The sequence below is a fragment of the Sinohyriopsis cumingii genome, chromosome 7 (genome assembly GCF_028554795.1).
Source record: "Sinohyriopsis cumingii isolate HCF-2022 chromosome 7, ASM2855479v2, whole genome shotgun sequence".
NCBI classification, from domain to species: domain Eukaryota; kingdom Metazoa; phylum Mollusca; class Bivalvia; order Unionida; family Unionidae; genus Sinohyriopsis; species Sinohyriopsis cumingii.
In genome coordinates this window covers 86,427,812-86,442,966 of record NC_142967.1, presented here as the reverse complement: position 1 = coordinate 86,442,966, position 15,155 = coordinate 86,427,812, and the positions used below count along the sequence as shown (strand labels likewise).

The 15,155-nt window shown below is 38.7% G+C and overlaps 1 protein-coding gene across 1 annotated transcript in view; it reads right to left on the bottom strand.

Annotated features, from left to right (window-relative positions):
- Window positions 1–15,155, bottom strand: part of LOC149795666 (steryl-sulfatase-like) — a 78,030-nt gene that overhangs the window by 43,239 nt on the left and 19,636 nt on the right. The window contains exon 3 of the mRNA XM_089965506.1: window positions 5,199–5,321. Within this exon, the coding sequence (XP_089821632.1) occupies window positions 5,199–5,321 (123 nt within the window). The remainder of the gene's footprint in view (window positions 1–5,198; window positions 5,322–15,155) is intronic.

The window sequence follows — 15,155 nt, the reverse complement described above, 5'->3', positions numbered from 1 at the left end:
CGTGACGCGTCAAACATGCGATTAAAGGATCATACCTATAATTATAACTGAAATATTCTCCTTTAATTTGCAAGATACAACCGTTTTAAACTATTTTGTTATGAATAGTTAAATACGCTGTTCTTATCATTTAATTTGTAACAAGATTCATCGGAAATTTCAGTACATTTCGGAAACTACCTACGTGCCGGTACTATAAAAAAGTAACGTAGAACGTGTTGTACTTACAGCCGGAAAAAAATACCACGATACACCGGTATACTGGCAATACTGCGCACCTCTAAAATATTTTTTATATTTCACTTTTAATTTTTATTTTGTTTGCTGCTTTTTCTCCATGATTATATGTCATGCGTATTTGTATTTTGTACTTGACCTTTGTCCAAAATCAAATTAATGGAGCACCTGACCATTGATATTTATTTTGTAAACAACATAATACGTAACCAATATTTCTTTATGAGCATAGATTAATATTCAGACCATTATTAATTGAAGTAAACATGTTTACTTCAACCTGAATGTAAAATTTTAGTTTTTCACTTGGAAATTCTTAAACTTGTTGACAACTTTGAATATTGTAGAAAAAAAGACTGACTACGTCCTGACTTTCTATTGTGCCTTATGTTTTAATCTAATGTTGTCTGTTTGAAAGATTATTCATTCTTGCCTTAGCATCTAAAGCAGGATCAGTCTTATTGTAGTGGTAAGTTTTTATTTGGGTGGAATAATTTATTGAAATTACTATTATTATTATTATTGTTATTATTATTATTATTATTATTATTATTATTATTATTATTATTAATCACATAAATTTGACAAATCTTTAGTGAAACCAACTAACATTCACACTGTCACTTAATGTGAATAACTTTGTTTCCAATCCATCAATTAGAGTCTATGGATGCGTTAGATTCTATGATAAGGGACGAGATGCGTGAGCTTATAAGATTTGTGATGTTAGAGTCTACGATAAGGGACAAGATGCGTGAGCTTATAAGATTTGTGATGTTAGAGTCTACGATAAGGGACAAGATGCGTGAGCTTGTAAGATTTGTGATGTTAGAGTCTACGGTAAGGGACAAGATGCGTGAGCTTGCAAGATTCGTGATCATAGAGTCTACGATAAGGGACGAGATGCGTGAGCTTGTAAGATTTGTGATGTTAGAGTCTATGATAAGGGACAAGATGCGTGAGCTTGCAAGATTTGTGATCTTAGAGTCTACGATAAGGGACGGGATGCGTGAGCTTATAAGACTTGTGATCTTAGAGTCTACGATAAGGGACGAGATGCGTGAGCTTATAAGATTTGTGATCTTAGAGTCTACGATAAGGGACGAGATGCGTGAGCTTATAAGATTTGTGACGTTAGAGTCTGTGATAAGGGACGAGATGCGTGAGCTTATAAGATTTGTGATTTTAGAGGCTATGATAAGGGACGAGATGCGTGAGCTTATAAGATTTGTGATGTTAGAGTCTACGATAAATGACGAGGTGCGTGAACTTGTAAGATTTGTGATGTTAGAATCTATGATAAGGGCCGAGATGCGTGAGTCTACGATAAGGAGATGCGTGACGAAATGTGTGAGCTTATAAGCTTTGTGATGTTAGAGTCTACGATAAGGGACGAAATGCGTGAGCTTTTAAGATTTGTGATGTTAGAGTCTACGATAAGAGACGAGATGGGTGAGCTTATAAGCTTTGTGATGTTAGAGTCTATGATAAGGGACGAGATGCGTGAGCTTATAAGATTTGTGATGTTAGAGCCTATGATAAGGGACGAGATGGGTGAGCTTATAAGATTTGTGATGTTAGAGTCTACGATAAGGGACGAGATGCGTGAGCTTTTAAGATTTGTGATCTTTCTTAAGGATCTTTAACAAAGTAGGGGATAAAAATAAACTGTGGTTCAGTATTTGAAGAAAACGTTTGGATAATAGTGCTTTGGGTTTGATTGGGGATTCTATATCTTTCTGGGATATGAAATTAAATGAATTACAGCTTTAAAAATACCCAGAGGGAATTTGAATTAGGTAAGCCTTAGCTTTCAGAAAGAAATGGTGGAAATATAAATTGAGCTAGAGAAATACAAAATTCAGATGCAGAGAGAGAGAGAGGGAGAGAGAGAGAGAGAGAGAGAGAGAGAGAGAGAGAGAGAGAGAGAAGATAAGGATGCGGAAAGAGGTGGCAGAGAGTAAAAAGAAGAGAAGGAAATGTATAGGCAGTGAGAGAGTGAGAAGAAGAAGAGACGGAATTATAAATGTCGATGCGGAGAGAAAAAAGAGGGATGCAATATAAACTGTACAGAACTAGAACTGGGAATCCAATATAAATTGTATGGAAATATAAATGGGAATCCAATATAAATTGCATGGAAATAGAAATGGGAATCCGATATAAATTTTACGGAAATAGAACTGGGAATCTAATATTCATTGTATGGAAATAGAACTGGGAATCCAATATAAATTGTATGGAAATAGAACTGGGAATCCAATTTAATTTGTATGGAATTAGAACTGGGAATCCAATATAAATTGTACGGAAATAGAACTGGGAATCCAATATAAATTCCATGGAAATAGAACTGGCAATTCGATATAAATTGTATGGAAATAGAACTGGGAATCCAATATACATTGTATGGAAATAGAACTGAGAATCCAATATAAATTGTATGGAAATAGAACTGGGAATCCAATATACATTGTATGGAAATAGAACTGAGAATCCAATATAAATTGTATGGAAATAGAACTGGAAATCCAATATAAATTGTATGAAAAAAGAACTGGCAATTCGATATAAATTGTATGGAAATAGAACTGGGAATCCAATATAAATTGTATGGAAATCGAACTGGGAATCCAATATACATTGTATGGAAATAGAACTGGGAATTCAATATACATTTTATGGAAATAGAACTGGTAATCCATTATAAATTGTATGGAAATGGAACTGGCAGCAATCACCCACTCCCACCTTTACACACAAGTTCATATTCTGGTGTTTACAGAAATATTAGGTTTGTACTTGTTAGAAAAAGAAAGTGGATAAATAATTAATTCGCTTTGAACAATTGCTGAAAACTTGAAATGGCCAAGACAGTATTGTACTTTATTATTACAAAGTATACTTATTGGCTAAACTACACTCCACTGTCGTTAAAACAGAGTGCTGATTATGATGCAGTTAAGAAATATATCTTGAAGGGTTACGAGTTGATACATGAGGTATATCGACGAAGGTTTAGGAATTGTACACAAACAAAATATGACAAACCCATTTGGAATTTGCCAGACAAAAGAACAACTATTTGATATGCCGTGCTCCACCAAAATGGTTGATAACGATTATGACATATCATTTTAATTCAAGACTTTACTGACTGCATCCATAGTGATGTCAACCGATCTTGATGAGCAACAGAAAATGCTGATCGCACAGCTGATGTTTATTCCTTGACTAACAGCCAGTAAGTCTTCGTCTCATCAGATTTTAGGTACAAAATCATCTCAGTTTCATACGAGTGCTTCCAAATCTCAATCTGGCACAACGTTTAGAAAACCAACAGCAGATAAAACTGATCAGAAATCATTATCTCTTTCTACAGGTTGTAAAACGAAAGGGCACGTTATCTCTAATTCCTACAGGTTGAAACTTAAGCAACAGAATCAAGACAGCTATTAAAAATACTATTATTTCAAAAAGGTCAGGGTCAGTGTCTTGTATTAAAAAGATACACTTGTATGGTCATATAAACCACAGTCTGATTCTATTTTGGAGACTCATAAACCATTCATGTCGAAAGGTTCTATATAACTTGTTGGTGATTCTGCGAACTCTATCCCTATTACAATATTAGGGGACACAGGAGCTTCTTGGAGTCTTTTGTTACCGGGTACTTTGCCTTTGTCTAACATGTCATCTATTAGTATATATGTTATTATTCAAGGGGTAGAGTGGGGCTTTCTTAATGTTCCCATCCACTGTGTCAATTTGGCACCAGACTTAGTCACAGGAACTGTGACTTCGGAATAGTGAGGTATTAGTTTGTTACTAGGCGATTAGGTCGTGGTTAATCCACCTGTAACTGATAAAGCCTTGCTTAGATCAAACAGTTAATCCAACTGAGTGTGAAATCCCTGATTTGTATCCTGCTTGTGCATTTACCAGAGATGTGACAAAAATGGTTCTTGAGAACGAAGTTGATCATGAAATTGTTCCTTTGGCTGACACATTTAATGGTTAGTTTTATATGAGGTCACTTTTGCTCCTGGTATTGATCAATCAATGTTGATCAGAGGAATCCTTTTTTACTAATCATTCTCTCTATTCTAAGCAGGGTGACAAAAGACAATCAATCATTATCCAACCGGAACAAAATCCTGAGATCTCCTGTTTGAGATCTCAAGGTCTCCTGTTTGTTTCAGGGGGCTATTAGTGAAATGGAGCCACAAAAGTCCAAATTCCTTATGAGAGAATGGAAATTACCGGCGGTAGCCGCTGGTGAAAAGTGGTCAGTGAACTATTGCTATCGATATTTCTATTATATATAAATTTATATTAATTTATGATATGGTTTTATTTAAGTCATATGGATTTATGATATTTATATCTTAATTCTTTTTAAATTCAGTGGCTATCTTGTGCAATAGCAAATGTACATGTACACTACATATAAAATTCCATTTATAAATTAAAGCCGACAGCCAAGGTCATGTCAACAACTATTTCGATCAAAATACACATGCCATTAGTTTGAATGGAGGTAAAGAAAACATCACGTGATACTAAACGTACATTTGTCCTGTACAGGTAGCAAGCACGCACTAGCTGTTGATTGGCTCAAGAATTGGAGTAGATCAGAACATAGCTGTTAAGTATTTCTTATTAGAATGATTTAAATGTTCGAGAATTCTTTCTGTGATTCAAGTTTGGTTGATTTGGTATGCACACATATATAACTATATGAGAGAGATAAAAGCACCACGTTAGGATTCTAGTTACATACCAAATGTGTGTGTGTGAGAGAGAGAGAGAGAGAGAGAGAGAGAGGGATCGTGGTTTATTTATAATTTGTTCGTTGGTCAAGCAGAGTAGAAATCATTTATTCTAAAACAGACGGTAGGTATGTAGGTGTTTGTCCACCTGTTCCTTTACGGCGTGTTGTTTACATATTGAAATCTTACCTATAGCTGCCGTGTTATAACCAACTTGTTTGGCCAGTTCAGCTAGGGTTACCTCACTTGGCGGAAGACCGCATGTCGAAGCAGCAAAGAGATTCACGCGTACTATTCCAGTTGGCACCATACCTATGCGTGCAGAAAAGAAAACAAATTCACTCAGCAACAGCACCTTTTTTAATGTGTAGTGTCAAAGAGGAAATTAAAAACGTTCAGTATAAGATAACCTGTGATATATTTATACATTTTGTTCACGATGAATTCAGCTAAAGGAAACGCATTTTTTCTGATGTATTGCTGATATTTCAGGCATTGAAGAGCACAGCTAGTAGATGAGGCAGATATTCAGTTTTCAATTTTCCCGCGGTGACTCAGTGGTTAAGACGTTGAAATCATTATCTGAAGGGTGCATGTTGCCATTAGTTAAGCCCATATAGGTTTCCGTGTTATGTCACTGGGCAAGAGACATCAAGCCCATATAGGTTTCCGTGTTATGTCCCTGGGCACGAGACAACAAGCCCATATAGGTTTCCGTGTTATGTCACTGGGCAAGAGACATCAAGCCCATATAGGTTTCCGTGTTATGTCACTGGGCAAGAGACCATGCTCTACTTGCCTCGGCACTATATAGCCTGTGAAGTATTGCTGTGCTGTAAATATGGTACATCAAATAAATTCTGCCATCCTAATATTTTCTTTTCTCTGTCAGTACCCATTTTATCTCCACACCGATTTACATCAGCTGGTTTAACAAGCATATATTTACCATTGGGTATCTTTTGTCTGTCAGTATTTGTTGCAAAAAAGGAGGGAGGGGAACAGTGTGTAGATTGGAATGTGCTAGGTGGAATGTTTTGCACTTTGGTTTATATCTGAGCAATACATATATGAAATATATACCATTTATAGAGTAATTAGGGTAAGCAATATGATATTTCGTAGGCGTGTTATGAAACATAATGCTTCAGATATGATCACTTAGGTCTCTTCCACTATGTTAATGGTGATGACCTCTCATGACTTTGCATCCCACTAATTTCTTTCAGTGAATGTTTCGAAACTCCATATCATACATTTTAATGGACTTATATCCACCTTACTTTAGTTTCAAACTGTATGTCTTTTGGGAGGAATGTTGGGTAATTTTTGTCATTTTAATCTATTTTTCTGGAATAATATATGTACATTCAGATGGTCACCTCGACCTTTTACTTATTAATTACACAATATGATCAGGCTGGTAATATATTTCAGTATTAAATTAAAGAGCAAGAAATGGTGATAGTAAAAAGATGATTCTTTTTGGACAGCTATATTTTTTTTAAATCTGATTTTCTTCTATAAAGCTCAAATATTTAAATGTTGCCTGAAATGCACCATTGCTCTTTAGGTGAAGACGAACTTGCAATATAACGTAATATTCACTAATGTAATCTTTGACAAGCAGATCTATGCACATTACTCACTCATGTATTACACTACCATTCTTAGGGCTGTCAAGAAAATCAAGGGTAGATTGGGGACACATAGTACTAATTGTATGGAAAAATGGGAACCAGCCTGGAAATGGGTGAACATACAATAGAGTATATATGGGTTTGGCTGCCCAGGATTGGTTAACTTAATAATGTAAGTTATGTTTTAGGAAAAATAATCTTTTGAGAGCTTATCTTGGTTGTAAGTGAGAAAAAAATTAGAGAAATTGTTTTATTGATGAAATTTCAGTCCTTTAAAAGTCTTGAGTTTGGAACACTCATTACTAAAATTAGCACCTGACTTTGGTGCGAATTGAAAGTACATGGTTCAAACCCATGCAGGTCCAGAAAATGCCGCGGCTAATATTCTTTCCTCTACACGGAAGATGATATCCAGGTTTCATCTCTACTGATAAATATAGGTTTGATCATGAGCACTCATAAATGTAAAGCAACTGAATTTTTAATATCATGGTGTTTGCATAGGTTTACTATGGGAAATGTTACGTGTTTAGGCTCGAATAAACAATAACACAGAAAGAGTGAATACAACAAGTTGCTTAAAATTTAACAAATAATTTATTTTCCTGGAAAAATTCTGTAAAAATTAAAAAAGGAGAAGAACTTACGGTTTCAAGAATCAAGTCCAAAAATAATCTAAGAATAATCCACGAATTGAATTGCAAAAGTCTTAGTAATAAATGTTCTAATAAGTTCAAGTTCGAATCCTGATGGAAAATCCAAGATGGATGACGATGACGTATGCTGTAGTCAGTACTGTGCTTATCTACAGTTCCTTGTAAAAATACAAATAATGGCACTCCGGTGTTGGAAATCCTAATTAAATTTGTAAGCAATGTCAGTAGTGAATGGGGTGAGATTAGCGACAATGGGAATTAGCATTAAAAACACCCCATGGGTAAGATTAGCGACAATGGAAATTTAACATTAACCACCCTGGGTAAGATTAGCGACAATGGAAATTTAACATGGGCAAAAAACCCTGGAATTTAACATTGGAGAAAGGGAAAAAAAGGAAATATCCATTCTAGCGACAAAGGCATTCGAACAATGGAAAAAAAAATATCGATTCTAGGGACAAAGGCAATTGAACATGGGGAATAGAGTTTGGGTCTGTCTAGGGACAAGGGGAATTGAACATGGGAATAGAGTTTGGGTTTGTCTACGGACAAAGGGGAATTGAACATGTTAGAAAAAAAAACTACTTTAGCGACAAGGGGAATTGAACATGGGATTTTTTTCTAAAAACTAAAATTTTAAAAAAGGGGAAGGCAATCGAAAGGCTATCTCTTTTCGAGAAATGTGGGTGGCCCTGAAAAGGGCTATTGGGTTTCTTCTTCTTCTTCTTCTAACTCCTCCACTTCTTCCACCAAGTCCTCACTTTTTCCATTATTCCTTTCTTCTTCTTTTTCTCCTCTGGCATCCAGTCTGGATGGCCCAAGGCTCTAAACTTTTCCTGGACTTTGATCCAATTCTGATTTAGCCTTTCAAAATCAGCCTGTTTCTTTTTGTTTTCCTGATCTTTTCTTTCTTTATTCCATCTCTCTTTAATCTTCTTTACCTCTACCCCCATCACTTTTCTCATCAACTCCTCTCCTTTCCTCAGTCTTTCCTGACCTCTCTCCACAAAAGAGCACTCTGTCCCATGTGACATATTTTCAAGAAAGCACCTGACTTTGCTTGCATTGTCAAGTGCTTCCTTTAGGATTCCCACTATGACATAGGTGGGATTTATCATATCTCTCAATCTCTTTTCCTCCTCTTCTATCATTTCTGCTATCACTTCTTTTGCTACGTTTAGGCATTTAGCGTAGTCCAGATACTCTGCTATCTTCCATTCTTTTTCAAGTCTCTCCACTACATAGATACCATCCATTATCAAATTGTATATATGTACCAAATTGTTGAACAACTCACTTGCAACCACCATCTTCGTTTTTATTATTCCGTAGAATGGTTCGAACATCAAACCTTGTGGGTTCTTATAGTTAAAGTACGGACGTGAAGGAAAACATTCCCCCTAAAAACATAAAATTGATCTTACCTAGATCATGACCAAACAACGCGCGGACGTGAAGGAAAACATCCCCTACTTTCTCATTTCATATAATAAAACCCAAACTATACTCTCCACATACGCTAAGAAACAATAAAGAAACCCATAATCTACTATTCACACAAACTTACGTGATCAGTTACAAACACAAACACAAACAAACAAACACATACACTCACACTATGAAAAAAGAGTCAGTGTTTATATTCACACTACTCTACCTACACACATTGGCAAATTGATGGTTATTTCTTTTCTAGAGTATTGGGTAGCCCTGAAAAGGGCTGGGTTTTTTTAACTTCATGGACACCTGGGTAATGGTGGCACCTTCCAGGCCTGGCGCCACATACACATCTTGTTCCCCAGTTGCTTTTTACTTTTTTTGGGGAGAGAGCAGAGGCAGGATAAATAGCTTCAGAATCCCAATTTTCTGTCTCTGGGATTCTGAAATTTCTTCTTCTTCTCTCCTTTTCCTCCTCTTCTTTGTATCTTCTCTCCTCCTCCTCTTCTTTGTATCTTCTCTCCGCCTCTTCTTTGTATCTTCTCTCCTCCTCTTCTTTGTTTCTTCTTTCCTCCTCCTCTCTCATCCTTCCCTCTTCGACAATGGCCTCCGCGGCCAGTTCGTTCAACAGGCGCCTGGCATATTCCAGACGCACATGAAGTTCCAACAGTTTCGCTAGTCTGGTGTTCATTCTGGTGCTGATCAATCAACAAGGGTAGCTGGACTGCCGAACGAGTTTCAATTTATACTAAAAGTGCGGACGTGAAGGAAAACATCCCCCTTAAAAACATAAAATTGATCTTACCTAGATCATGACCAAAAACAACGCGCGGACCTAAAAGAAACATTCACTCACTTTTTTTATAGTTCCCATTCCTATTCTAAAAAAATTTTCATTAATCACTTCAATATACTATTCACATACGCAAAGCAATCCAATCAAACCCCCAAATCTACTCTCCCCACACCTCAAACACCAAAAAAAAAAAAAATCATCTTAATCTACTATCCACACCAACGTACGTGAGCGGTTACAAACACAAACACACAAACACATACACTCGCACTATTAAAAAAAGAGTTAGTGTTTATATTCACACTACTCTACCTACACACATTGGCAAATCGATGGTTATTTCTTTTCTAGAGTATTGGGTAGCCCTGAAAAGGGCTGGGGTTTTTTTTGCTTGCTATGGCAATCTTTTAGTTTCTAAGAATGAGATGTCCTCTGAGGATAGACTTTCTGGCGATAGGTCTGCTTCTTCGGAAAGAGAAGAAGAACTCTTTGGTGTCGATACGACAATCGACAAAGCCTCTGTCAGGTTCAGATTGCTGCTGCTGTTGCTGCTGCTGCTGTTGTTGTTGTTGCTGTTGCTGTTGCTGCTGTCTCTGAAGTCTGTACTTCTCTGTCCATTCTTCTTTTTCCCTGTTCACTTCTTCTCTGAAGAGCTCTTCTATCAGGTCTTCAGTGACTTTTAACATTCTCACATTCTCTATCTCTTCTGGCTTCGGTATCAGACTGTGTCTGACCCTATGCAAATTCACGTAGGCTTCGTTTAGCTTAGCTAGTTTGGAGCACATCTTCGTAGGAGGATGAGTCGACAATGGATGGTTAGACTGGAAACAACCCCGGTTCTTAAAGTCAAAGCGCGGACGTGAAGGAAAACATCCCTCCACGGTTTTCGAGCCGCAACGTTCAATGAGTGTCATGAGAGGAATAGTAAGAAGTCAAAGAGCATGAATCAAACATTCTTATAGCCAAACAAAAAGACAAAGGCATTTTTTTCAAAACACAACATTTTTATTCAAAAATCACTTAACACTTAACAACAACTCTAACATTTTTTTAACAATAATCCAACCCTATAACATCAAACATTTTTTCAAATCACAAACATTTTTCTCTCAATTCACACTCTACTTTAAACAGGGCTGACAATGTTGTGAATGAAATTGTGATTTCCACTGTTGGAAGTCATTAGGCCATTGATGGACACTAAGTTTCCTAGCTTGAGACAAAAGATAAGCATAATGGTCACAAAACCATCGATCTACTTTCACATCGTTTCTAGAAGAAGAACGAGGATCAAAATGAGTCACTAAATGTTCTAAGGAATAACCCAGGCTGCGATGATGCAGAAAATACAAACAATATTGTCCACACACCAAGGAATCTGTGCCTTGTAATTTCACATTATTGAATCGGGTGGTTTGGGCATTTCTTCTCATAAAGTTGATGAGATCGTCTTCCAAAGGGGGCAATCCGTACGAATCGAAATATTCCACACATCCTTCTTGAGGAAAGTAAACGGCTACCCAGTGGGTTCCTGGGAGATGACTGTCGTCCGTGTTGATCACGTAAGCTTGATGGTCTTGAGGTTTGCGATGAGGGAGTTCATCTTTAGCACAGACGACAGGATTCCAAGAAGCCGTATACTAACTGTGGTTCAAAAGGTAATAAAGTTCCCAGGTATCCATTGTTTTGTGTTTTTTTTTTTTCTTCTTCTTCACAGGTAATAATAAGTCATCAATTCGATCCTGACTTTTTGCTTGAAAATGTCTGACAAATAACCGTTTCTTCGTTTCGTCTCCTCACTCTGATTCAGGAAAGCTTCGATACGATCGATCTCTTGAGTGGCTAATGGTGGACAAGAATGTTCACGCAAGTCTTTATACCACTGGTGTAACACGTCTTCGTCCCAGATGAGACTCCAAGCTTCGTCCAGATCCTCGTCCAATTTTTCTTCTTGGGTCAGCATCAGGCATTTATCGTGTTGAATTTGACTGGGATGATCGTTTTGACATCCATAACACTCTATTTTGATCAATTCCGTCATTTTTTCGACCAAGTTTTTGGCAAAACAGGAGACTAAATGGGCTTCTTGTTCTGGCCATCTCGACTTCATCATGACAACTTCTTCGTCTTTGTCTTGAGATTCTCCTTCCACGGTCTCCTCACATTCCATCTCCAAAGTTTCTCCACTAGGTAAAGAGGGAGAACAGTCTTCCATGGCTTCTAATAATCTAGAATGACTTCTCTCAAACTGTTGATTTCTATGGTATTATCGAATTCGGCATACAGGATGACGTTCAACGTTACATCAGGGTCTCGTTTTGCAAACTGAAGTTCCACACGAATCTGGCCGGATTTTATAGGGTGAAAATGTCCCTCGTCGCTGCCTTGGTCTGGAGTGAAATCGAAAGCCCACAAAGCATAGCTTCCTGCGTAATCTTCGTACGTAATACCGTGACTGGTGTTGGTCCCTAACTGTCCAGTGGCTTCGTACAGGGACAAGTACGATCTCAAGTAATTCATCTTTGTGGGATCAAAGTTAGGTTCGAAAGGTCGGGTACACAAGGTCTTGCCATCGCGACTGACTTCGATTTTCTTCACGTTGAAGTGATGAAAGTTGAAAGGATTTTCAGTGAAGTCTCCGTTGAAGGCTGAATTCTTGACGATACCAAGGATTAAACGCTTGGGTAACTGTCCTTGGAACAAATGATCTTAGATCATGGATAGCTGTCCACCAGGAATGGTGAAGGTTTTCACTTCCACGCGTCGCATGGGATACTTGACGGTCGTTCTGCTCAACGTCTGACTGATGTCGTTTCCCACTTTAACACTTCCACGCGTCGTACGTAGAGTTTGACCTCCTCGATTTTGCTTTTGGGATTGACGTCAGCACTATTAGCCATCAAATGGAAAGCGGCACTGCTGCGATTCAGTCTCAAGCGGACATCCACCCCGTTCAGCAAATATTTCTCTTGCAACCACATGTCCAAATGCAAACGATCCATCAGTTCTAAACTCTTTCCATTTAATATTTTGTTTCTTCGTTCTATAAATCCCTCATTGCTATCTTTTGATTTGGGGTCATCATCAATACCTGTTTTATCGAATTCGCCCGCTTCGTCAGGTTCCCACAGCACGCAGGAATTGAGATGGGTGTTCTTGGCATCTATTCCGTACGTCAAAAGAATTTCCAGGTAGGCACGGTAAGGGTAAGTATCCATGCTGCTGCTGACCAGTTTTTTATTAAAGTACAAGTCCACTGAGCTGAACAAGGAATCATGAAATTGTTGACGGGAGCTACTTTCTCGTCTAGTATAGTATCTCCTTCCTTATCTAGAACTTTGACTTTCAAGTACAAATAACTGCTATTCAGATCGATGTAATCTTCGGGCTGTCCCTTGATTTCAAACTCGATGGGCGCGGAACCGGCCAGTGAGGAGACGGGGTTAAATTCCACCCATTGGGATTCTTGCATGGTCATCATCGTGGGCGGCATGGCAAACAGATCCAGTTCCGACTTGGAACAGGCGCAAGACTCTCGGTGCATCATTTTTTTTTTGTTGTTGTTTCTCAATAATCGAAAACGTCTAAGTCTCGAACGGTTCTTCTTTTCTTGGTCTTTCTCGCTTTAGACGTGTGAAGTCTGGTGAAAGGGTGTTTTCTTCGTCGTCTCTTTCTGCCTTGTCCTTGCTGAATGCCTGACTCGGTAGCGTGCAGGGCATTTATAGGTGTGTCTCGTTGGCCCAAAAGGTCTTTACCCGTTTGCAGCAAGACATTTTTGCCTGCCTCATGAAGGCTTCTTTGGGGTTTTGTTTGTCGATGATGACATTTTGGAGAAATTCTTTGCCTTGTGTCAGTGCCGCATCTTTCAAGGCGTGCAATCCGCGTGTCACCATCGGTTTCAACACCGGAGCCACCGAACGAAAGGCCGATTTTAACATATCTCCTAAACCGTGTCCTCGCTGTCGAGCAACCCATCGGTACACTGGATACATGACTTACGAGTCGTGAGAGAACCGTTTTCAAAAATGGAGTTTCACCATGACTTTTCCTTTGGTGAATGGAATATTTTTTCCCAGATCTCCTTTTATAGCAATGTTGACCGTGTCCAAATACGACTTGCTGACAGGTAAATAGTGAGGATCTACAAATTCGCGGTGGACGTGATAAGTGTTTCCACCTTCCTCGTCAGTGGCCGTGGCAGAATTTACTTTGAAAGGAATGACATGCAGTAACGGCACGGAGGTGTGTCCCATCACGTTGTACTCCACCACATCGGAGTACACGAAGATCAAATTCAGTCCCTGGTTCAGTTCTACCGGGAAACGAAAATACCTTGCAAAATGCATGTTGTTGTCAATCTCTGCTTTCTATATCTTTTTCTCCTTATTCGTGACCATTTTGAGGTCTCCACCCAAAATGTCATACAATCCAGGGCTAAATTTAATACGTATACTTCTATCGTCACTTTCAAATTTGATGAGTAGACGGTGAGACTGTTTGTGGTACTCAATGGTGACACGTTTATTTAGTTTGGTCAGAACTTTGTCAAAGGCTGCATAGAATTTGTCAGCGATGGCCTCCACCAGGTGTTGACCACTAAACTAATGGCCTGGGTTAATTTTAAAGTGATAAATGTAAAAAGGAGGAGAAGTGTCACTGCTACGGGGTAATAGGTCCTTTGCAAGATGTTTATGTTGAGGAGTGTTCGTCATGGTTTGCTGCACTGTTGGGTCCAGAATTTCGACGTCAAAAGTGTTTTGAGTTTCAGTGATGTTTTCGATTTCTCTTGGGTGAATCATTTCTAAAAAGCCACTTCCCAATGGGCTTCGTGATCTAAGGGGATGGCCTGAGGTAATTTGGCCGTGTAACAGCATAACGTGTTCTTGGGAAACACCTCCATGGAACTGTCACTGGGTAAGGTTAAGTAAAATTGGTTTTGGTGACTCATAATTCCAGAGTTCTGTGGATGTCCAAGAGGTTACTGGACGTCAGAGGCGTGTCTCCGCCCAAAATGGGGTTCTGGTTGTGGTTATTGTTGGAGTGGTGACTGACACTGGCACTGGACACATGGTTCCCGTGGTTCCCGTTCGAAGAGAATTTCAGGGAGGGATTAGGAAGCAGGTAACCGATGCAACTGCTCAATAAAATGTCCACAATTGTTTGTCTCCTTGTTGCAAACTCAAGTTGGCGATGGCTGCCCCGATGACACAATACACCACAAAGATTTGGCAGAAAAAGACGATTTGCGTTTTAGGCACACGTTCTCCACACCACACCCACAAGGGTTGTTTTTGTAAATCTTGCACAGAAGAACTAGGTGAAGGAGTGGTCGACGTAGCTGCGTCTGTGTGAAAGGGCATGATGGTCACTTCTTTTTATAGTCGATGACTTGCGAAGCGTCGATCCAAGAATCAAAACTGGGTGGATATCCTTTCCAACGTACTTTCACTTCTTTGACACGTCGTTTGCCCACTTTACGGGTTCTGCGTTCGAGAATGCTTTCGATGTCGTACACGTCGTCTTCTTTTTTGGTGACACGTTGTAACTCGGGAAAATAAAACGTTCCTCTGAGCACTTCTCCGTTCATGTCTTCCAATTTATAGACGGCAGGATG